Genomic DNA, 22,549 nt, shown 5'->3' with positions numbered 1-22,549 from the left:
CACTCTCCACCACCCCCTCCAAAACCAGGGGTCCTTTTCAAAAAACCCCCCCAAAAAAAAAAAAAAAAAAAAAAACTCACTCAGCCTCAAGCTTTTTAGTGCACTGTAAAAACAAAATCTTAACATCTATTTTTTGTCTAGTTTCTCATGCAAATATCTTGAAATAAGACAAAACTAAATTACAAGCAACTTTTTAGCAAGATACAGAAGCTTGTTTTAAGTAACTAATTCCTTAATATTGATGAAAAAGTGCTAGCAGAACATTTTTCCCACATTCCAAGTTAATTTGTCTGCCAATAGAACATGTGCTTTTTCTTCACTATTAAGGAATTATTTAATTAAAACAAGCCTCTATACCTTGCTGAAAAGTTACTTTTAAGTTAGTTTGTCTTACTTGAAGTATAACAAGATATTTGCACTGGAAACTAGACTTAAATTACTAGGTATGATTTTGTGTTTTTTACAGTGTATGACTATTTTTATCATAACCTTCTGTACATACCATGGCGAAGGACTGGGGGGACAACGGGCCGTCTGACTGGTTGCTGGGTTCCTCTGGAGGGGCAGGAGGCGGTGGGGTTTGCTGGTTGCCCTGGGAGATCTTTAGGTTTGCAATGAGAACCTCAAACTCAGTGGTGCCCTGTCAGAGCCAAGCACAAGGAGTGTTTTTTTTTTTTTTTTTTTTTTTTTTTTTTTTTTTTTTTAACATAATGGTAACATAAAGATGTCAGCAGAAGTTTGTGTTTGCTTGAACCTTATTAGCTGTGTTCTTTGGAGGGAAAAATGAGTTGACGTCTTCATTTTTCTTTAATAGTCTGATGCCACTGGCTGGAATCTGCAAAAACAAACAGAGCGCGTTTCCTTCTTATAGAGCGTGTGAGTCAAACTGCAGGTCCGGGGGCCCAAATCCAGCCCCCCGTAACGTTGTATGTGGTACTGAAGCTCCTAAATAGAACAGTTGTGTGCTTAAATATAATTTTATCCATCAAATCAAAGCAGTTTTATCTGTATTCTGGCGAATTAAATTATTGCAAAAAGATGTTCAATATTATTTAATTTAAGCACACCACTCATCGAATTAGCTATTTATTAATATTTTAAGTGTGTTAACGGGTAGTTATGAAAACAGCTCTGATTGGGTGGATGGTTCCCACTGCGGTTCACTCGAGCCCCAAAGCCTTAGGAGCCGTTTTGGAAACACTCAACAGACCTATAATGACTTCATTTCTCTGTTTTTGAATACTATATTGGGGCATGATGTGTTGCTGTTACCTTTCAGTCAATTAAAATGTGTTTTTTCTACATTATTCCAAAGTTCTGGAATTAACCTGAAAGTAGCTCATGAAATCTATTCAAAAAGACATTGCTACTCTAAATTCTTTTCATTACAAAGATAATTTTTCATTTTCCGCTGTATGTATATTTCATTAAAATTCCTTACGTTCAAGCAGATCATTTTGCTTATAATTTATTAAATTACTTTGAAGCAAAATTCGAACAAACTTCTTAAGGAAGTTTTGCCTCATTGTGAAGCATCTGTGTTTACTCACAGCTTTACTGGAACGCTGATTCTTTCCCTGTTGTAAAGCTGCTTCCTAAAAATCAGAAAAGTTAAAATTAACCACAAGACTAACAACCTGATCATCTTTTCCAACAAAAAAACAAACAAACAAACAAAAAAAAACAAAGACACCAACATTATTGTGCCAGTGAGCTGGAGGCTGGCTGGGAGGACCGGTCTTCTGGAGCGACTGCCACACGTTGCTGTACTCCTCCTTAGACTGGATGGAGACACAAACACAAGTCTTTACACTGTTTTAATCGAGCTGACGTACATGAAGCAACATGTGGTACTTACCTTCACTTGTTGTTTCTGGTTGGGACCTTTAGATGGGGTTTTGTTACCCTGAGGCGCCACGGCGTTCTTGTTGTGCTGCAGATGAGGAGGTGAAGCAGTTAAAAAAATAAAAATAAAAAAGTCGAGAATTACTTCATCTCGCATAACGTCTGCAGTCGTTCCCTCTCTCACCTGGGTGGGTACAAAGGGCGAGCGAGGCGAGTGGTTGAGGCCCGCCAGGCGCTGCATGTTGAAGTTGGCGCTGGTGGCTGGTTGCGGTTTGACGATGGCGGTGAGTTTGTGGGAGCCGTGGTCCAGCCGGGTGCCGTGGGACAGGTTGATGAGGGCGCAGGGAGGGAGGCGGTAACCGCGGGGGGAGGTGCACCTGAGCAGAGAGACGGGACGAGTTTTTGCTCTCATCTGACCAGAGCAGCGCCTGCTGGGAAACTGCAAACACGTCTGGCTGCGAGTTTAAACGGTGCTTATTGAGACGCTCAGAGCTTCGCGTTCTGGTTTAAATGCCTCCACGTCTTTAATCCTGAACACGGCGATTCAGTTCTTGGTCTTCATGATGTTTCCTCACTAATTTCACAGGAAAATTACACTAAACTAGGCCCTGAGTATGAGGGCCACACTAAGAAAATAAAAAGAAACTATGAGAATAAAGTCATATTACAACTTTTTTTTTTTTAATTCTTGTAATATTTAAACTTTTTCTTCTAATTTAATTTTGTACAATTTTTTCTTAGTGTGACTCTGATACTCGTGCAGTTGGACTTAATTTACTCATTATTCATAGACTTCATGAATTTGTGATCTCTTACAGCTGGTTTTCTCCTGCCTTTCATCTCTGCTCAGAAAAATGTTAAAGATCTGAACCAACTGGTTTTTTTTCTTAGTTTTACCAACATCTTTTGAAACAAAAAATCCCCCCAAACCTAAAAGCACACCAACTCACCTGATGTTAAGACCTCCAGCAAATTCCTCGTCAAACAGAACCTCGTAGAGAACCTCAGCCTCGCGGTCCGCTGAAGACACAATGATTGATGTTCTTGAAGTAACATCTTTATTACTAGATTACACGCAGAGTTGAGTGTTTCTACCTCCTTTAATGCCAATGATCGTCCCTCTGTGTCCCAGTGGGACGGTGAAGCTCTCCCTGATGTTGACGACTCTGTCAAACAGCCGGTACTCGGCGTCGGGGTCTGGGACCACGCCCTGCTGCTGCTCCAGGGGCTATGCACAAGCAGCATCGCATTTTATTCACCACATAGCAACCAGTGACACAACAAACCAGCAAGAGGCGTCGCTGACCCGAAACAGGAGATGAGGCTTGACCGTCACGCGGACTTTCTTGGTGCTCTTCTTCACCTGAGGGAGGAGAAGTTACCGTGAGACGGATGCGGCGAGGACGAAGACGATGCTTTGCGATCGGAAGGAGCAAATCACAGGACGAGACGCTCACCTTGGTCTTTTCCACGGCTTCCTCGATCTTCTCCACAATGGCGGAGTCCAGAACCTGGAGGTCACATGACGCCCGGCTGGTGGAGCTGACTGGATGACTCTTCAACCACGAGGTGATTTCAGCCACCTTCTCCGCCCTGTGAAAGGAAGGCAAATAATGAAAACATGAGGGAGTTAAGAAAGAAATGTTATTTGTGGCCGTGCATCAAGTGTTTTTTGGGACAGAGAAGGGAGATGTTCAACTCTCTAAATGTCTCGTTTGTCAGGTCCGAATGTTTTCCTTGTCCTCACCCGTTCTGATCCTCTCCCGGCCAGATGTCGTCTTCGTAGAACACGTCGTCGTGACTGTTTCTGGACACTGCATCGAAAACTTCTGAAAATCTATGAAGATAGAAAAAACAGAAATGTTGAAATAAAGAATTGCCTTTCGACGCAATTCACCTTCGCAGGCACTCGCTAATTTTAAAAAACTTTTACAACCCGATAAATCTGACATGAAAACAGATGCTTTATGCGGCATGACTGCACAGAATGGAGCCGACCAATAGGTGGAGCCAATCTAAACGCGCCATAGAATCGAGGCCTGCAGCCAGGAGCTTGGACTAGAGAAAACTTAGCAGCAGAGAAAGATTGTACCTGTCCAGGTATTCAGCAAGCAGCTCCTCCACGGCAGCAGAGTAGAGCCACTCTTTCTCCGTTCTCTTGGTGTACCCGGGAACCTCCTCGTTCTTCTTGTTGAACTTCAGGTTGAGCCCAACGTTAGCTCTTTGCTCCCCGCACGGACTGAACACAGTGAAGATGTGTAAAAGCATGCTCAGCACAAGAACAAAGATCTGCATTTGAAGCCAACCAACGAGCATTCGGACACAAACTTCTTCTTGGAGCCTCGGCCGATGAAGATGCTTCCCGAGAAGCGGGAGACGAGATAGCTGCTGACGCCGAGGCGGGAAGCCAGGACGTAGCCTGGGCAGTACTTGACTGAGTATTTCTGGGGAAAATTCACACAAACAAATGAGGACGGACGCTCGTTCTGTGATTTAAAGCGACGCGTCTTCAACAGGAACGGGGTCTTACATGCTGATTCTGGATCAAGTGCTCCAGCTGCGGCTCGTGAGGCACGCTGAAAACCACCCGTATCCGACCGTCTTTGATGACGTCTTGAGAGTCTTGAACCTGAAAGAAAAGTTTAAAGAGCAGCTGGTGTTAATGCGACCGATTCTACCCAACTAGCATCATTAAAGAGAAACTTAGAGATTAGAGAGATTGTGATTTAAACAAGCTGAACTTCAGTTTACCTCAAAGATCTAAAGTAATGGGGGAAAAACATAGTAATTGGATTTTATGGTTTATTTTTATAGGCTGTTAGCTTTTTTTTTTTTTTTTTTGTTTTGTTTTTTTTGGCCAAATACCGAAGCAGAACTTGGGGCAGATCGATGATCCGATCCCTTAGAGGCTGACGACTCACCTCTCCCATGGCACCATAGTAAGGGCTTCCCACCATGAAGACTGTCGTTGATGGAGGGAAAAGTTCATCCAAACTCTTAAAGCAGGTCAGAGACGAGTAAAAGGCCTTGATGTCCTGAGAATGAGGGGAGAGCTGACGGTATTTACAGGCTACATGAATTTGACGTCCATGTTCTATTCGAAAACTGAATAAAGAGTAAACCTCAGCAAACCCTAAATGACTGCTATCAAGAGCAAAAAGTCCTGAAAAGGATATCTCTACTTCTTAGAAAAAATATTTGTGGGGAGTTTAACATATGACGCCTTGCAGCATCGTCCACTGAACAGCTTTGGTCTGAACTAAATTCCTGCACAAGTAGGATAAAAAAATGTTTACTTTTAACTACAACTGTTCCCTCGGTTCTGACTGGCGCGTTATTTCACTGAGTTTGTATGCAGGTACCTTAACCACAGTCTGGTAGGCGAATGGGAGAACCTGTTTGGCCCACTGTTTCTCCAGCTCCACCACTCCACAGGCTTTAGGGACGTACTTCCTTCCTGTCAGCATCTGACCGTACAAAAGCACGGTTGTCTCGTTCACTGCGATGCCTTTCCTCTTGAAGAAACTGAGAAAAAAAAACAACAACAAAACTTTAATCTGAGGCAGACAAAAAGAATCATTCTGCTTTATTGGTAAGCACAAATTACTGTTCAGTGATTCCTTGGACGTCCTTCACCCAGTCCTTCTGCTCTTTGTCAGATAGATAAGACACTTTAGTGGGTGGAGGACTGGACGGCCTGTCGTATACTTGTTGGACTCCAGGAGGTTCCTCTAGAGCAAATCTGAAAGACGGGTTGCAAATTTTGGTTGCTTTTACAGATTTGAATTTGAAATTTACCAAAAGATAAATGAGGAGTGCAATTGAGGAGAGGAGGCGTCTAAAAATGCATTTTCGGGATGTCAAAATTCTCACTTGGTTTCTCCGTCCGATACCGCAATAACACGAGCTTCCTCTAGATGGGGCCAGTTGACAAACACAGGCTTCCCCAAAAGGTCTGCAGCTACATGATCCCATATCTAAAGAAATAGAGAAGGGAAAAAAAAAAAAAAAAAAAAACAGTGGTTCGATTTCTGTTCTTAGCAGTGATCAGTTTGGGATTACAAAAACAAATGCTCACCGTTTCCCCGTCCTGACTGGGAAGGATGTCCAGAATCATGTTTTCTCCTCTGCTGCTCTGCTGGAACACGACCACTCCGCTCTTCTTCTTATAAAACTACAGGCAGTGAATGAGAAAATGTCAGAAATGCAAAAGAAAAAGAATTCAAAACCTGGATCGAGCATGTCATACTTGCAGAGTTTAAATATTTCTCTCAAAGCTGAATGAAACTGAAACAAACCCTTCTTTATGGAACCTCAGATAAATGCTAAATTTGAGCTGAAGTAACTCTAGACTGTGATAAACGTCAATAGGCTCCCCCACCTTGTGCTTGATGTGGTGCAGAGTGGGGAAACCGCAGAAGTATAAATTGGAGCGGTCGACGCGCTTGCTGACGTGGTCTGACGGCACATGCCAGGCGTCCATGGGGATCTGGACTTCCCTGGAACAGCCGAAGAAACTCAGAGTCACAGAGCAGAAGTTTTCTGAATGCCCTTGAAAGGTGTTCAGCTGTGACCTTTTTCAGAAGCTCCGAGGATAAAATGCGTAAATCTACCTAGCGTGACAATGGATGATGTTTGGGAAGAGCTTCGGCAGGGAGGAGGCGAATGTGAAGTCCGTGTCTGGGTCGTAGGAGTACATGGCGCACTCTGAGTGCCGGTTCCTGGCCTTCTCCTCCTTCGTCAGTTTGGAACTGAAAGGCTCCATAGCTGCTAAAAGGCACGTCTTTTTCACAGACAGACAAGTTAATAAGTTTGACTAATGGCCTCAAGTTCTGTGTGTGTGTGTGTGTGTGTGTGTGTGTGTGTGTGTGTGTACCTCGTCTATGAACGGAATGAGCACCACAGCTTCCCACTCCTGCTGCTTTCCATTGAGGTCAGTTTTGAAGTCAAGAGGATAGTATTCGATAATGGGAGAGTTTGGACTGGTCATCAAGTCCTAATAAATAATAAGGACAGATTAATATCTGAATTTCCTACTTTACTGTTCCATACTTTCTTTTGGCCATTTTTATACTATAATTACAAAAAAATCACTAGAACTGCAAGCAGTTATCGACGGGTTCCAAGCCCTTCCCAGCAGGACATCAGGCATTTCCTGCAGGGTTCAGACTTCAAACATGGAAGCCACAAAAAAAACAACATCTGTATCGTGGATGAATGAAAAGGTTTTTAGTAAGAAAAAAATTTAAAAATGAAAAATACTTTTTAAACGTTATTAATTGCTGAGCCTGTAATCCATCAAATGGGAGACATCTTCAAAGGACACAAAAACCTCGGTAAATCCACAATACTTTTAGTTCGGTTCTCTCCGTTACTGTGTGACATATGCTAAAATAATCTGTGTGAAACGGTAATAAATGAACAAGTAAATAAACATAAAATAAAATGTTTTGTTCGCATATTTCTTCATATATGATCCACTGGGCTTATTATTTGGAACACAGACCATCCTGACAAAAAAAGATTAAATAAAATAAAAGGCTGAGCCGTCACTAAGCAAAACTTCAAAGTTTCCAGCAAGAAGTTTAATTTATAGTCTTCATGAGAAAGTTTTGCGTTTCAGCCGTGACGAGAACGAGGACAAGGATTTCTCTGTGATTCATCGCCACACGCTGACAGGAGCATTTTTGGTGGAATATGCACCAGACCTGGGGGAGAATATGATGCAACATCCTGTTCTCTTGTGTCAGTTTAAACACCAAGGCTGCATTATTTTGGGTCCAATGTTATTTCGAAACACTTGTGAAGGAACTTTAAAGTGAAAAACCTCAAAGGAAAACTTACGTCAGGGAGCTTTTTTTTTTTCTTCTCTATAAGGACTATTGCACGAGGCATTTCATGGGTGTGGTGTTCTGTAAGTTTTGGGGGAAATGTTTGCGCCTGAACATCTGACTTATTAATTATAACATGCCCGTCTGCGACTAATTCAGAAAGCTGAGTTGTAAATGTCACAGTTATATTCTAAATATTATTATAGTCTCGCTTCGGTTTCATTAATGTTTCCCTGTGCCAACTCTGTGAAAACCTTTGCATTTCTCCTTGCCCCATAGCCAATCAGTGGGTAAAAAGGTGAATAAGTGTAGTTCCTTCATACGTCCACACGGTGCGCCTCTGAGCATGTCGACAGACTGTGTGTTGGTGTTTGAGGAGTTACCCTGTAGCCCTCTGGGAGCAGCTCCTTGCTGGCAGCAGGCAGGACAGCCAACAGCTGCTGGAAAGGCATGAAGGGTTTCCCGAGGTCAAAGGTCAGCTTCAACTCTGATATGTTTCGGATGTCCGACAGAAACGGGGCGTAGTGGAAAGGGTAGTACCTGCAGAGGTGTGCACGTGTTATTTAAAGCTCGATTCCAAAATGAAAGTGAGATCCGTTTCCAAAAGGCGATGGGATGTCAGTGAAACTCAAACCTGGGTTAGAAATACCAAAGAGCGAGTAGTTGCTGTAGCAACCCTCGCTATATGGGAGATGCACTCACCAGCTCCACGACTGAACACCATGGTAGTAGTAGTGAAGAATCCACTGGATGCCTTCCACGTAGCACTTGGCTTGCTTGGCGAGAAATTCACTGCAAATAAGTGGAATCAAAACGCAAATCAAAAGATGAAAACTGGTGAAGTGATCAGTGATTGACGTTGGGTTTGTCGCTCAGGTCCACCTGTGCCAGTCACAGATGACATGCTGCGCTAGTTTAAGGTGGCACGCAGCCGACATTGAGATTTTTCCACGTTCAGGTGGGCAAGAATAATCTGAACAAAGAAGAACTGCTGACAGCCACCGATGTTCATGGTGTCACTAACTGCCTGTGCTTAAATAGTGCCTCGTAATTTATTTTGTCAATAAGAGGAAACGCAGAGCTCTTTGCTCCATTTAAAAGGAAGCTGCCACACAGGAAGCTGTTGTGTTTGGGTTTTATTACCGGTCTATTCCACAAATCGTGAAAAAGCACAATGATGAAAGTGGCTTTCAATTCAGAATTAGCTTGGACTATTTTTTTCAGTACAACTTAAAATTTAAGACTTTTTAAGACTTCTTTAGGACCATTATTAACAGAATTTAAGACCTGCGATCAACATATTAATCACAGGTCTAAATTCAAGACATTAAAATGTCTTTAATTAATTTTAAAAATAAATTCAAGATATTTGAAGGCCTTAATTTTGTATACATACATTTAAGACTTATTAAGGATGTATGGACACCATGAGTTTAGATCTGATTGATGAGCCTTAGAGCTTTAAAATAATCTAAAAAAGCCTGATGTATTCGACAATAAATAATTCTTTAATGCTATTTAGCATCTAAACCACACTGAACTAAAACCCTGGAGTAAGAAGGTCTAATTCACAAGCAAGTAGTGAAATGGCACAAAGTTCAATTTGTACGTTTTTGTCATGAGAAACTAAAAAAAAATAAAAATAAAAATCTTGAAACTCAATAATTTGCCCAAATTCTTATTTTTAAACTCTATTCTTTTGCATCAAATCCCAGCTTCATAGTTTCCAGAAGAATCTGTTTAAACTGGTTGCACAACCTTTCCTCCAAAACATTAGAGTCGGTCATGTGACTGGATGCAGTTATCAAATGCTGCCACCTCTGATACATATTTTCACTCTGCTCAACCCTCTGGCACTTTGTGCTGCTGAGCCAGCATAAAAAAAACAAAAACAAAAAAGAACAAAAAACAATAGCAGGTGTGTTTGGAGACACCTACACAAGACAAGCCGCTCTGTAATTTAGCTACAACCAACAAGCTCCTGAAGGGAAATAATCTGAAAGCTAAAACCAGTCCATTCTTAGAAGCGTGAAACATAACTATCATATATTAGAACAAACGCACAGAGATGGACGTATGTTTCTAAAAAGAAAAATCGTCCTCGCCAACTATTAAATGGTGAATTATTTGAATGACACTCACTCAGACACCACATCTACGCCCATCTTGGTCATATAGTACGTCCGTTTGTATTGTCTGAACTCTGTTTCAAACATCTCATCTTCCTCCTCCTCCTCATCTGCCACGTCGTCTTTTTCTTGTTCAGTCACTTTTTCCGATGAGGTCAAGGTGGTGAGATGAATAGAAGAGTCCTTTAATTTATTAGAAACGACAATTTGGAGTGAATATTAAAAGAACAATTTTCAAAATTACCCAAGCTAAGAATCAAACATGGCAGTTTCTTTAAATTGAAATATCGTTCAGATATTTGCTTTCCTACCTCCGTCTTTCTCCCGGCTTGGATCGCCGCTTCCTGCTCGGCTGCCAGACCGGCCGACTCGTTCAGATATTTGTTGCCGACTTTACTCTCGAACCACTTCAAGTCTACAAATACCTCGCTAAAGTGTTCCCGGTCAAACTAGGAGGATTCAGAGGAGCGATGGGAAAAAGATTACTCAAGATTCCTTCACATTTTTCATGAATAAAAAGAGAAAAAAGGACATGTAAAGAAAGGGAGGAGGAATAGAATGAAGGAAGGACAGAAGCAAAAATGAAGGAATAATTGAGGGGGGAAGGAAACAAGGAAGGTAGGTAGGAAGCTAGGACAAAGCAAGGATGGAATGAAAACACGATGGAAGGACGTTAAGAAAGACACAAATATGCAACAAAGTAAGGGCACAAAAAATGTAAAGATATGAGGGAGAAAGGAAGGAAGGACACAAGGACGCAAGAAGGGTAGGACTTAAGGAAGGAAGGAGGAAAAAATAAAGATATGAGGAAGAAAAAAAAAAAAAAAAGGAACTAAAGGCAACTTTTTGACGACTGTCTTACCTCAGAAAGTTTCTCCAGGTATTTCTCAAAATTTCTGAGGTTTAAGTAGCCGTTCTCATTCAGGTAACCTGCAGTTATGAAGAGATTTCTGTTTTAATCAATGAACAGTCATCATGACCTACGAGATAAAGAAAGCATCTTGCTACATTCTGAGGTCGGTGTGAACAGAACAGAACAGAACAGACAGAAATTAAAGCTACACACATATGAACTGGACAGACACATGCAGTCAAACATGTATGATGTAATATAACTATGTGGGTGTGCATGTTTGTGTGTTAGTGCCTCACCCCCCAAGCTGGGCAGTACGCTGACGTAAGTTTTGTACAGCAGCGGCAAAGCATCATGATTAATGTGAAGATGAGGGAGGTGAGGGATGAAATCGTTTCCTACGAGGAACCCCATTAATATCCAGTCGTCTATTATTCGCTCCAGATCATAATCAGAACCCAGATGACGCTGAAAAACAGTCACAGACACAAGAGCATAGATTACAACGAGTATAGAGTGTACTTCAATAGATGAATAGATCTTCCTCTGCATGCAGCACTATTTGTAGCCTTGGAACATTTTTCACACTTCAATCATCTCTCAAAAAATTGAAACGTGTCAAAGCATAATCATGTGATAAAATGGCCCAGTCAAAGTCAAGATTAGAAAGTCACTCTCCATCCAACCTGACTGAACACGAGCTATTTCCCAATGGAAAATGCGCGAAAAATAAACATAAAATAAATGTCTACATAAAGAAATGAATATATTTGAAAACTAATTATCCATCTCCTTTCTACTTTGTGTTAATCTATCACATGAAATTTAAAGAAAACATTACTTGTGGTCACTTTTCATGTAAATGTACCATTTGGATAGCTTTGTGTTTAAGTGTGCCACACCTTCAGCTCTGAGAACTCGTAGTCGATGTACTCCCTCATCAGAGACAGATGAAGCAGGTGGAAAGTCGTCTCCTCTGGAGCCGTTATTCTGGAAGAGAAGAAACGAGCTGGGCTTAAAACACTCGATCACAACAGCCCAAAAGAACAGAAAACCAATACAGAAAGGAGAAAAAAAAGAACCTTTTCTGGGATTTTTTTCCTCCAAAGCGGACTTCCTCTCTGAGCAGGGAGAAATTATGCTCATGACTGGTTAAGCCCAACATGATCTACAAAGAAAAAAAAAAAAAAAAAAGGGGACAAGATGAGCTTCAAAAGAGTTTGAGAGGCAATGTACATCCTCGCTTTTACACCAACTCGAAGCGTACCAGGTCAGCATCCAGGCCATACAGGCAGTGTCGGGTGTTGGGATCATGATTCGGTTTGGCGTTCTCGGAACGGATAAACTCCATGATCTTATGTTCTCCTTCACCCGGTGTCTAGAAAAAAAAAAAACAGAAACATCAACGTCAACTCGAACCATTGCTAAGCCTTACATTTCAGCAGCAGTCAAAACGAACCTCGTGACCCGACAAGAAGACTTTGACGTTTTGCCACAGCTTGTCTGTAGACACCTTGTTGTGGACAAAGTACTTGAGCTGTTCCTGTAGTCTCGCCATAAAATCGGTGCCTGGAAGAAGTTTAGAAGAAAAACAGTGAACATTGTTCGAGATTGGTAAGAATCACACATGACAAAAGTTTTAAAACAAGTCAAAATTAAGACAATGAGTCAGAAAATGACTTTTGATTTTTTTAAATAAGTAATGTTCACAGTGAGAAGAGCTTTAGCCCAAACCTACCAGGAGTGATACAGTTGGAGTCGAAGCGAGCTTCTGTTGGAAGAACCTCTCCTTTATCCAGAGCCTTTTTAATCTTCTCCTCTGCTTCTTTGGCGGACCTGGACGCAAAAGAAAAAGAGTAGTCAGACTAACAATAACAGGCTGAGTCTCTGCTTGTACTTTGATGGATTTAACCTTTAAAGTACAAGCGGTAATTGTTCTATTTAGGCAACTGTAGTTTCTTCTTATTCAGATGAGATAAACTGAGAATAATCTATATTTGTATCAAAATAAAGATACAAACAAAAAAACAACAACAAACAAACGAGAAAAACAACAAAAATATACAGTTTACATGCATTGACCTCGTCTGTTTCTACCTGAATCTGCGTCCTCTCTGCTGGTTCATCTTTGCCCTTGGTGCCACACCGTCCACAGCCATGAAGAAGACCTTGCGTGGCTTGATGATCCGAAACAGTACCTCCAGGTAGTGGAAAATGTCCGCAAAGATCTTCTCCTCGGAGATGCGAAAATGGACGTCTTCGTCATTTGGGTGAGAGCACTGGTGGATGATGCCATTCATGTCCAGATAAAGGTTGTCAAATTCTGGAATCTGCAGGTAGAAAGAAAATATTAAGTCAGTAGCTCATGGATTAAAAAAAAAAAAAAAAAACACTGTCAAAGAAAGTTGCATGAATATGTATTTTATTGCCGGGGACATAATATCATACTGAAAATTTTTTAGAAAAATCCAGCTTTTTCAGTACTTGTCTTTTAAAGGATAAATTATATATGTTTGGAATTGGTACTTTAGTTGTTTTTTTTACAAGTTGATCAAAAATGTCTAGGAATTTTAAAGCAGTAATGTATACCATAGTATTTATGTTGGATGTGAATATACTCCTAACCTAAACAGGCCAATTTCTCTTAGTCACTTTTCCATACTGCAAAGGCAAAAGAACATGCATTTTAAGTATAATTGATCTAAACTTGCTTATATCTACAGCAGCAATTTAAAGAAAGATGGTCGAGGACTCACAATTATTCAACAGGGGAATGCCAATCAAAAAAAAAGAAAAAAAATCTCCATTTATTTTTATAGAAATCCACAAAGACTGAAATGTCGAGGAAGACAAGTCAACCATGGGAGGCTTTCTGTATAGTTTTATATTTTCAGTCTATTGAACACTACTGGAATTTTAACTTAGACTGGATTTAACATTGACATTTTTTGGGGGAAAATTCAATGGAACAATAAAACAATTTAAGTGATATTTGCACATCTTTCCATGGTTATAAGTGTAAGACCCTGTCGGTGTGTGTTACTTTTCAGACTGTGTCCACTTTCTAACTATTTAATTTCTTTTACAGTAGATGTTTTTCTTCAAGGATCACCAGTCAAAACCCATAACTACCATCAAGATTAGCGGGTAATGTTTTAAAGTATAAAATAAAGCTGTCAAGGTTTTTCATTTTTACTTATAGAAGACTATCTGATGCAATAAGAACAACACTGATGAAACGACAGTAGAAAAACTGAAATACTGCGCTGAGTCACTGATGTGGAGCGATTTAAGTAACACCACATTACCACGAAATGTGAGCTCAAACAAGTAGTTGTGTTTACACAAATGCAGCACAGCGCAGTATTTAAGCAAAACCCTAAAGCTATTATCATGTTTTGCCCTTTGCCACTTTATGTTGCCCGCTGCTATCGCGATACTACGGTCAGACATGTCAAATGACTGAGTTGTTGTTTGGAACCGTCTTGCTCAACTAACATCCGAATTACAAGTTTTAAAAATATTATTTTTAATATTAAGTCAAACCGTGCGAGGACATTACCAAACCAGCTCACAATTAGTGAAGGAATGTGGCTAATGACCTTGTGTCTGTAATGTGTTTAGATAATGCATAAACTATGGATTGTTTGGAGAAATAAGAGCCGTTTAATGATAAAGAAAACACAGAGGAGCTACGTGGATTAAAAAGTTTCGGGCCGCTGCAAACAGCTAAAAGCTTTCCTACCTTGTGTTCTTTGACAACTTCACTGAGGCAAGGATAGCGTTCAGAAATCCAGCGGTAAAATTTCGGCACCCCCATCTTTACTAGCAGACTTTGAGCTTTTGTATGAGCACGGCAAACAGTCGAAACTGGAAACGAGCCGTTTAGCCACGAACCCGACCAAACAGAGTGAAGGTTTGATAAAGAATCAGTAAAACTCGCTCTGTTTTGTTTCCAACGGCCGCTAACTAGCTTGTTGTCCGTAGTCCGACAGCTAAACTATTCCGACTGTGCTCGGGAAACGAAAGTTCCGGGATCATTGGCTCACCTCGAATGCAGAGAAATGAAACCTAAATAAAGCTTTTTAAAAAGTATTGTAAAAACCCTGCAATTACAATCACATTTTGATGTCGTCTTCTATGTTTTCCAACTTGTACACTTTGTCTTGAAGTCACTTTTATCAGAATATTCCAGGTTGTTTAATTCTGTTTTAATTTAATTTCTTGGACAACCAGAGAAATTATTTACCTTCTTTCAGGGCTTTTTTTTTTAAATCTAGTAAAAAAAAACAAAAACATTCTCAAAATAATTTTAAAATAAATACTATTTAATGTCAAAGTGAAAGTATATTTTTAGACTACTGTCAGTTATTTAAAATGAGGTCAAATAAGAGATTAAGTTAATCATTGCATAAATATTCACGCCTTTCAAAGTGAGTGACTTAATTTAACAGAAGTCCAGCTGATAACAGCAGTTAACGAGATTGACATTACCTGAGATCAGCTGTTATACGATTGTTATATAAACACACATCTGCATGGGAAGTCTGCTACAATGTTAATTTCATTAAAGGAACATGAATTTGCTTATAAGCACACATTACTGGGAAAACACACACACACACACACACACACACACACACACACACACACACAAAACTAACTTTGGTGTGTGGGGAGGCGAAAGGCGTTTTTCAAAACAAAGAGCAATCCATCTGATTAAACTTACTTACCTACATAGATTTTAGATTAGAAAGTTGTGATCAAATATATATTTTTTTAAAAAAGGGCAACTGAAGAGTAAGTCAAAACCTAATTCTCTGCTCATTTTCAAGCTACTTTCCAAGTTATGTGTGAAATTGGCTTAGAGAAACATCCAGCAGCTGACACAAAAGAAATTTCTTCCCAGCAGGTAACAAAAGCCCCGATCTCTGTGTGAAATGCCAAGGAGTACAGATAGAGGTGAAACCATTTTGGGGGTATTGCATAGTAATCCTCATTTGGGTAGTTACAGATCTAAAGTCAGCAGACCCTCCTCGTAATTACAAAAACCAATGTTTGGATAAGAGAAGTAAAACCATTCAGAAGCCACACATTAACTCTCAGTGTTTACCATTATCACAGGAATCTTAAGAAATCTTTCTACAAACCCAGTATGTACTTCAGACATTTAGCCTAATACTCTCCCGTTGCATATCTGCCACGCTCTTCTTGACTGCGCCAGGACTGCAGGATGGTTAAGTTACAAACTGGGTGAAGGATCAGATCCAGGGTGATCACTCACCATTAAAATAAAAGTAAACAAAGGAATAAAAAAAGAGGTTGTTCTGAAATAATTTATTCAGTTATACAAATACAAAAACACCTCTCTCACTCAGTCATAAAATAGGCAGGTCTTGGTGGTGCTTCTTCAATCCCCTCCATGTGACTTAATGGATTATCACACCACAAAAACCGACAGCAGTTCTCAAGTTACAGTGCCGCTCAGTTCAGGTGATAGGTTGTAAGCCTACAGTACGTGAAGAAAGTTTCTGTTGCTACTATAAAAGAACTAAAACCGATTCTGTGAGGTTATGATTTTTTTTTTATCAAGCAACAAACAGCCCGAACACAACAAATATTCCAGTTCCACGTAGGCAAGCCGCCTTAAATTAAGGCGAGGCTCGCTGTGATTTTTGACAAACGTGTGGATGAAATTCAAGTTATATTTATTAAAACTGCTTTTTCACCAATTTGGCAAACAGAAAAACTACATACAACAAAAGAAACAAAAAGTTAAACAACGATGGGTAATAGGGTAAAAGTTTTCTCTGAAGACATTTCTGCAGCCGTTCTGTTTTGTGCTTTGGCCTTTAAAAGAAAATGCACCAAACGGGTAACATTAAGCTGGATGTGCCGCTGAAAAAAGAAGCTCGATTAAAAAACAAAATAGAAAGTTTGATTTGACCTAAAACAATAAAGAGGTGTTTTACTGAACTAAATATAATGCTGACAAATGGAAAAGACAAACAACAAAAAAACAAACAAAAAAAAAACTTTCCTTTGGCTTTTTGCCTCAAATTCAGTCCTTTTTTTTTTGCAAAAAAAAAAAAAAAAAAGGAATCACCCACTTTACTGATGAACTGGTCCCGAGTTTGTCCTGCTGCCCGAGAAAAATAATCCAAACTAAAATTTAAAATTAAAATAAGAGCAGATCAGTTCACTGCTTTAGCTCTCTTGGTGCTCGGCAGGCAGCCTGAGATTTTCCTACATCCATCTGGTCCTTCGGCCACACAGGGAAGCAGTTCTGAAGTCCAATAGAGACGGTCAGATTTTCAGACGAGCTCAAGCACCTATGAAAAGAAAAGCAGCGCAGAGTTACTTGTTTTATTTGTTACATAACATCTGTGAAGGTTTTACAATGCTACTACAGCATAAGGACAGGAAACAAGTCACGTTTTTATTAATTATATTATATTAAAAATACATCAAAACGTTTATATACACCAACAAACATCATCTGAAAGTACTTCAGATGGGGCTAATACAACTCCAATTACACAAAACTAAAACAAATGCAATGTGATGCATTCAATTTTGGTCAATGTCTGGTTTGCTTTGCACTTCCATTTGGGAATTATAGGCAAATGTATGAAACTTTGTCTACAAACAATTAAATGCTCAATCCCTGTACCCAGCTCCACTGAACGTCTCAAATTTCCCTAAGGATGTAAAAAGAAAGCGGAGCACAAAAATGCTCTGAACACAAACCTTGATTGTTCCTTGACTGTTTGCAGCAATTAGAACATTTGACTCCTGTAAAACAAACAAACAAAAAACATATTAGAGACAAGTTCAGTACATGTTTAGAAAACATTTTCACTAAGTGATTACATAGTACAACAAGTTTCACAAAAATCCCTGCAACTAAAAGATTCTTCCGTGTCGTCAGTCACTCACTCCATCTGGCAGCGCCCTCCAGCAGACGGCGCTGACAAACTCGTTGGTGTCGTCTTCCTTCTTGTCCTTGTCCAGGACGCTCTTAACTGTGTCAAACTTGAATGTCAACAGCGTCTTGGAAAGTCCTTTGTAGTACAGATACAGAGAGTTGTTTTCGCTGCCTAGTGACAGAAACAAAAACCCAAAAAGAAAATGTGATACTTAAATTGACATCTTTTGCTCTGTAGAGAAATAGTCAATCGTTAGAGTGAATTGTTACCACAGGCAACATAGTCTCCATTGGACGCCAAGCCAACAAAGTTCTTCTCGTTGATGTGACCCTTGAAGGAGCGCAGGCAGTGAGGTTTGTTGACGTTCCATAACTTCAGCTGACTGTCTGTCGACCTGCAGATCACAACAAAGTAATATGTGAAATTAATATAAACTGGAACATTTTTAGTAGTTAAAACACTTCAATTTGCGGTTTTTTTTTCTTAATGTTTAACTACTGGCTTGATTCTCATTCTACAACTGATTGAAACTCACATTTCCTCTGAACAGTGAAAAGTGATAATCAGCTACAGAAAGCTTAGCATTCCAGGGAGAAACGGATGGATGGCTCGTCGAGTTTAGATTTGTGGCTTGAGCCCAACTCAAATGCAAAATTTGGACTGGGTCAGGTCCAAATTATTTTCTTGATGGTCAAGTTGGGATTGAGCTTCTGTGGAGCGCTTAATAGGCTACAATGCATACAGGACAGAGAAAACCAAACGAGGATGCACAACATAAAGTTTTGCTAATCTACTTATAGTGCAAGTAGAGGAAATGGCAGATTACTCTGTTTATGACAGAAATAAGGTAAGGTACATAGGCTAATTAGACTAACAAAAACAGCAGCACACTGCACAGTAGATGGGTAGGCAGCCCAACTCTGCTCCGCTCCCATCAATCACACATCCCAGATGATTTGTACTTGACTCACCGGGTACAACGAGCGACAAAATGGAGCTGAAAGTTAGTAAACTAAAGCCAAAAACAAAAGCAGTAAAATCTTAATTAAAAGATGTCGGGCTTACTTTGGGTCGGCCCTGTAATTAAAGCTGATTAGTCGGGGCCGATCGGGGCTCGGACACAATGTGTGCTGGATTTTATAGGCTTGATCTAAACTAATGACGCCAGCAGATGGAACTCAAATGAACTTGGGCTGTAAATGTTCAAGTGTACGACATTTGTAGGCTAATAATTAACTGAAAAGGCATCATTAAAGGAATTAGCAGCCTTTCCAGTGTTTTGGGTTGATGTCATCAGTGAAGGAAACAAAAAGTGAACCATAAATATATATGCCAGAAAAAGAATCTTAATTATGTCTACTTAAAAACATACTAAAAGCATGACCATAGCCTCTAATTTGTGAACAGTGTTGGAGTTGGAGGAATTATCAGCACCAAAAACACTCAGGTAACAAACTTTGAGTAAAACATTCATCTTAGACATTACTGTAAAAATAAAATAAAATACAAAAAACATGTATATGTATCTGAAGATGATTCCAACTTACGCAGAAACGATCTCCTCTCCGTTCACAAACTTGGCATAGGACACCGCTTTCCTGTGGCCTTTAAACACCATGATTGGCTGCTTAGTGTTGCGTAGATCATAGTAATGAACACAGTGATCTGTTGGGGGGAACAACATGAGGAGGGTAAAAACAAAAGAAACGTCCATGAGGCAGCGAGTGGTGTGTTGTTGAGTTCTATTCAGAAACCACAGAGGTTTGTAGACATAGTAAAGACGTGGTGCAATGTCCTCCCTGTGGACCTGAATTGTAACAAGAAACGTTTTTCATCATTGAAATCTGTTTGTTTTTTTTTTACTGATGGAGTTTAACTCCTGCTTGGGCAAGGTCAAGATTTTCTTCTTTTTTTTCTTAGTGGACCTCAGAGGCTCATTTTCCATGCCGGTTGTTTTTGTTCTTTAATGCTAGTGATAGCAAAGACTCATTTATTATGATTCCTACTCTCATTTGAGGTGGGTATAAATGTTTGTCTGGACCACCAAGGAGTGTGTGACCACAGAAGAAATGTAGCATTCTTGCAGAGGAATTAATGTAGTGGGAGGTGAGAACCACAAAAAATAATACATCAAATCGAAAGAGAAACAAGTTTAAACTTGACAGCACAGAATAAACATGCAACAGCAGAAAATTAACTGAATAAAAATTCATTCTCATCCACAGCCGATGCACGATTCACTTACCTGCACAGCCGAAGGCCAGGTGATATCTGGAGGTTGGGCTGAATTTAACACAGCACACGTTAGCTTTAGCCTCGATGCTAGCCACAGAGTTGTCAAGATTGGTTGACCACAACTTCACTGCAGAGGAAAATCAAAACATTACAAAACTCTGGAGGAACTCCTTTTTCCTGGAAGTCCAAATATTTGTTCCAACACAAAAATGAGTTTGAGAGGTGTACCATTTGAATTCAATTCACCCACATTTGTCATTTAAAATATGGATGGACTAGCAACCTGCCAGGGGTGTAACCCGCCTTTCGCCCAATGACCACCTGAGATGGTCACCAGCTGCCCTGCGTGCCTGAAACCCCCCCAGGGATTGAATGAACAGATAATTTCTGGTGCATTTTCAAGGTCGCCACATTTAAATTTCATAATTTTGGCCACTCGATTGTGCTTGACTAAGACTCCAGGTTTGAAACTTATGCAAGAGTGAATGCAAATCTAACAGGCGGCCACCTTACTATTATTATTTATTTATTTTTTACCTTTAGCGTCATCAGAACCGGAGGCTAATAGCTTGGGGTCCATCAGATTGAAGTCGACACTCCAGCATCTTTTTTCATGTTCCTGAGAAAATAAAACATGAAACTTTATAAGACTGGCAAAAAGTGCATATCTACCATTCCAATGACGTGTAGAAATAAAGTATGACGCCCACAGCTTGTCATAAGCAAGCAGTGGGGTTATCACACCTGGTAGACTTTGGACCGCTGGCCGGTGAATCCGTCCCACAAAATGACGGTGCCCTCATAGTCGCTGCTGGCCAGAAGGTTCTTGTGATAACTGCTCCAGCTGATACAGCTACAAAAATAGGAATAATATTAATAAAAATAATAACACATCAAATTTAAATAGCACTTTTTAGGACCCTCAGATGATTTACAAGAAAAACACAAACAACACAGAACAAGATAAACAAGATTGAGAGCACCTTTCACATTGGTATTCAGTTAATTACTGATATGCTATTTGGTACTGGAACCTTTTGTTTTGTTGTTTCTACAACAAATTAAATCTGCTTTTAGTTTTGACTCTTACTAGTAGATATGACAGCTCATAATTATGCTCATAATTAGGTTACAATACTGTGTAATTGGTAATTAGGTCTAAAAAAAAAAAAAAGGTGGCATCATGTGTTTGCCAGTTATTTTATTACACAAACAATGCCTACAGCATGCATTTATATCCTATTCACATTTCTCACTTTAACTTATGCATTTTATTGGGAATTGTTGCAGTAAATGATTAATCAATTTTATCAGTTACTCAAATTTTTGGGTTTTGACGATTTAATTTTTGGATTTTTTTCCAGGACCAATGCATTCCTTGTGTTTCCGTAGTTCAGAGGGATGTCAAGGCAGCCATCTTGTTTGACAAGCATGTTTTAAAGCTTCTATCCATCTGGACTTTGAATGCAGGTCAACTCCACGACAGAATATTAGAGCCGCGTAAATCAAAACGTATCTACATCAGTTTAAAATAAAACCTGTATGCCACTCACCTGATTTTGGAATTGCAGGTCATTTCATTGACGGGGTAGTGGATGTCCACTGCGTCCTGGATCACAGTTCCATACTCAAAAACCTTGATCTTTTTGGTCACACCAGCGATGGCGAAATAGTCACAGTCACGGTCAAACTCAATGCTGAAACACACGGCATGCAGTAAGCGGCAGACAAGTTCGCTTTGGTCAACTTTCTTTATGAAGTCAGATCATTTTGGTGCAGAGTAAAAGTTTAAATATTGAGAGATTCACGACAAAAATCATGAAAAGTTGTAGTGAAGCCTTTGTTTTCCGTACCTCGAGACAATACTGGAGCCGTTATAGAGGTCACTGGCGTAGGAGAGGGTGGCCAGCGGCCGCACAGTGTTGTAGCGAGTGAATTTGGACAAACACTCCATAAAATCCTCCAGCTGGTTCAGGTTCCTGCCCTCATCTGAAGAAACCAACACTCAACTTCATATTATATTACATTTATACATTGCATGTTTTTATACATAATGCACTCGTTTAACAAGCAATTACACTGTGGCTGCCTAATCACTAAATGTGGTACTTTTTTTTTTATTTCATTTCCAAGATATGGGGGAAAAAAATCCCCAAAGAGAACTGATGTTTTGCTTTTAATTTAAAATTTGAACAATTTCTTCACAGATATAAATTCCATTGACATCTCATTTTGCTTAAGGCCTTTATATAATACACACAGACTGGATATTATTTATACTTCTGGTGGATTTAAAGTAAATATCTGACCAGACATGTTTCTTCTGCATGCAAGCTTAAGAATCTGTGGCAGAATCTTAAGATTAGGGTGATGGTAAAGACGTATTCATCCCAAAAGATGAATTGTCAAGAACCAAAATGGAAACATGAAATAGAGCTCGGCACCAATTGTCAGAAGAGTTTGATTCCTGTTATGCTAAAAACATCTTTTCAATCGTTAAGTGCAACGTCCTGTATGGTAGTCTGGACCAGTCGTCCTTCCACTGTCTACAAACTACCCAGAATGCCCCAGTCCAGGCTTCTCTCCATTCTGTTTTTAGAATCAGCTTTAAGCTTTTTATAGTTTTACATGGTCTCACTTCGCCATGTTTATTTGACCTACATTTCATTAGCCAACTAGCCTCCATGAAATGCTAGAGCAGGGGTGTCAAACTCAATTTCACCGAGG

At 39.8% G+C, this 22,549-nt stretch overlaps 2 protein-coding genes across 3 annotated transcripts in view; both read right to left on the bottom strand.

Annotated features, from left to right (window-relative positions):
- xrn1 (5'-3' exoribonuclease 1) overlaps nt 1-14,672 on the bottom strand; it is an 18,771-nt gene extending 4,099 nt beyond the window's left edge. Inside the window, exons 1-35 of one of the 2 annotated variants that reach the window (XM_015056290.1) lie at nt 14,404-14,670; nt 12,756-12,988; nt 12,397-12,494; nt 12,118-12,227; nt 11,926-12,036; nt 11,741-11,826; nt 11,561-11,648; nt 10,958-11,126; nt 10,668-10,735; nt 10,117-10,254; nt 9,819-9,988; nt 8,379-8,468; nt 8,060-8,216; nt 6,722-6,841; nt 6,459-6,628; nt 6,227-6,344; nt 5,924-6,019; nt 5,719-5,822; nt 5,453-5,587; nt 5,208-5,370; nt 4,767-4,880; nt 4,376-4,474; nt 4,174-4,289; nt 3,938-4,084; nt 3,593-3,682; nt 3,303-3,438; nt 3,152-3,208; nt 2,941-3,073; nt 2,796-2,865; nt 2,030-2,222; nt 1,859-1,933; nt 1,698-1,781; nt 1,551-1,595; nt 755-835; nt 503-640 (exon numbers count right to left, since the gene is read on the bottom strand). In XM_015056290.1, the coding sequence (XP_014911776.1) occupies nt 503-640; nt 755-835; nt 1,551-1,595; nt 1,698-1,781; nt 1,859-1,933; nt 2,030-2,222; nt 2,796-2,865; nt 2,941-3,073; nt 3,152-3,208; nt 3,303-3,438; nt 3,593-3,682; nt 3,938-4,084; nt 4,174-4,289; nt 4,376-4,474; nt 4,767-4,880; nt 5,208-5,370; nt 5,453-5,587; nt 5,719-5,822; nt 5,924-6,019; nt 6,227-6,344; nt 6,459-6,628; nt 6,722-6,841; nt 8,060-8,216; nt 8,379-8,468; nt 9,819-9,988; nt 10,117-10,254; nt 10,668-10,735; nt 10,958-11,126; nt 11,561-11,648; nt 11,741-11,826; nt 11,926-12,036; nt 12,118-12,227; nt 12,397-12,494; nt 12,756-12,988; nt 14,404-14,478 (4,077 nt within the window). In that variant the 5' untranslated portion in view covers nt 14,479-14,670. Of the gene's footprint in view, nt 1-502; nt 641-754; nt 836-1,550; nt 1,596-1,697; nt 1,782-1,858; nt 1,934-2,029; nt 2,223-2,795; nt 2,866-2,940; nt 3,074-3,151; nt 3,209-3,302; nt 3,439-3,592; nt 3,683-3,937; nt 4,085-4,173; nt 4,290-4,375; nt 4,475-4,766; nt 4,881-5,207; nt 5,371-5,452; nt 5,588-5,718; nt 5,823-5,923; nt 6,020-6,226; nt 6,345-6,458; nt 6,629-6,721; nt 6,842-8,059; nt 8,217-8,378; nt 8,469-9,814; nt 9,989-10,116; nt 10,255-10,667; nt 10,736-10,957; nt 11,127-11,560; nt 11,649-11,740; nt 11,827-11,925; nt 12,037-12,117; nt 12,228-12,396; nt 12,495-12,755; nt 12,989-14,403 lie in introns of those variants that run through there. The other variant, XM_015056291.1, reaches the window with a different exon arrangement.
- Nucleotides 14,673-15,980: 1,308 nt separating this feature from the next.
- cop1 (COP1 E3 ubiquitin ligase) overlaps nt 15,981-22,549 on the bottom strand; it is a 17,002-nt gene continuing 10,433 nt past the window's right edge. Inside the window, exons 11-20 of the mRNA XM_015056294.1 lie at nt 21,676-21,811; nt 21,376-21,519; nt 20,567-20,675; nt 20,360-20,441; nt 19,833-19,949; nt 19,135-19,252; nt 17,857-17,981; nt 17,598-17,758; nt 17,409-17,453; nt 15,981-16,990 (exon numbers count right to left, since the gene is read on the bottom strand). Of these exons, the coding sequence (XP_014911780.1) occupies nt 16,973-16,990; nt 17,409-17,453; nt 17,598-17,758; nt 17,857-17,981; nt 19,135-19,252; nt 19,833-19,949; nt 20,360-20,441; nt 20,567-20,675; nt 21,376-21,519; nt 21,676-21,811 (1,055 nt within the window). The 3' untranslated portion in view covers nt 15,981-16,972. The remainder of the gene's footprint in view (nt 16,991-17,408; nt 17,454-17,597; nt 17,759-17,856; nt 17,982-19,134; nt 19,253-19,832; nt 19,950-20,359; nt 20,442-20,566; nt 20,676-21,375; nt 21,520-21,675; nt 21,812-22,549) is intronic.

This window comes from Poecilia latipinna, unplaced genomic scaffold (assembly GCF_001443285.1).
Source record: "Poecilia latipinna isolate Pla-1442-1.1 unplaced genomic scaffold, P_latipinna-1.0 Scaffold1372, whole genome shotgun sequence".
In the NCBI taxonomy this organism is placed as follows: Eukaryota; Metazoa; Chordata; class Actinopteri; order Cyprinodontiformes; family Poeciliidae; genus Poecilia; species Poecilia latipinna.
This window is presented reverse-complemented; position numbering and strand designations above follow the sequence as displayed.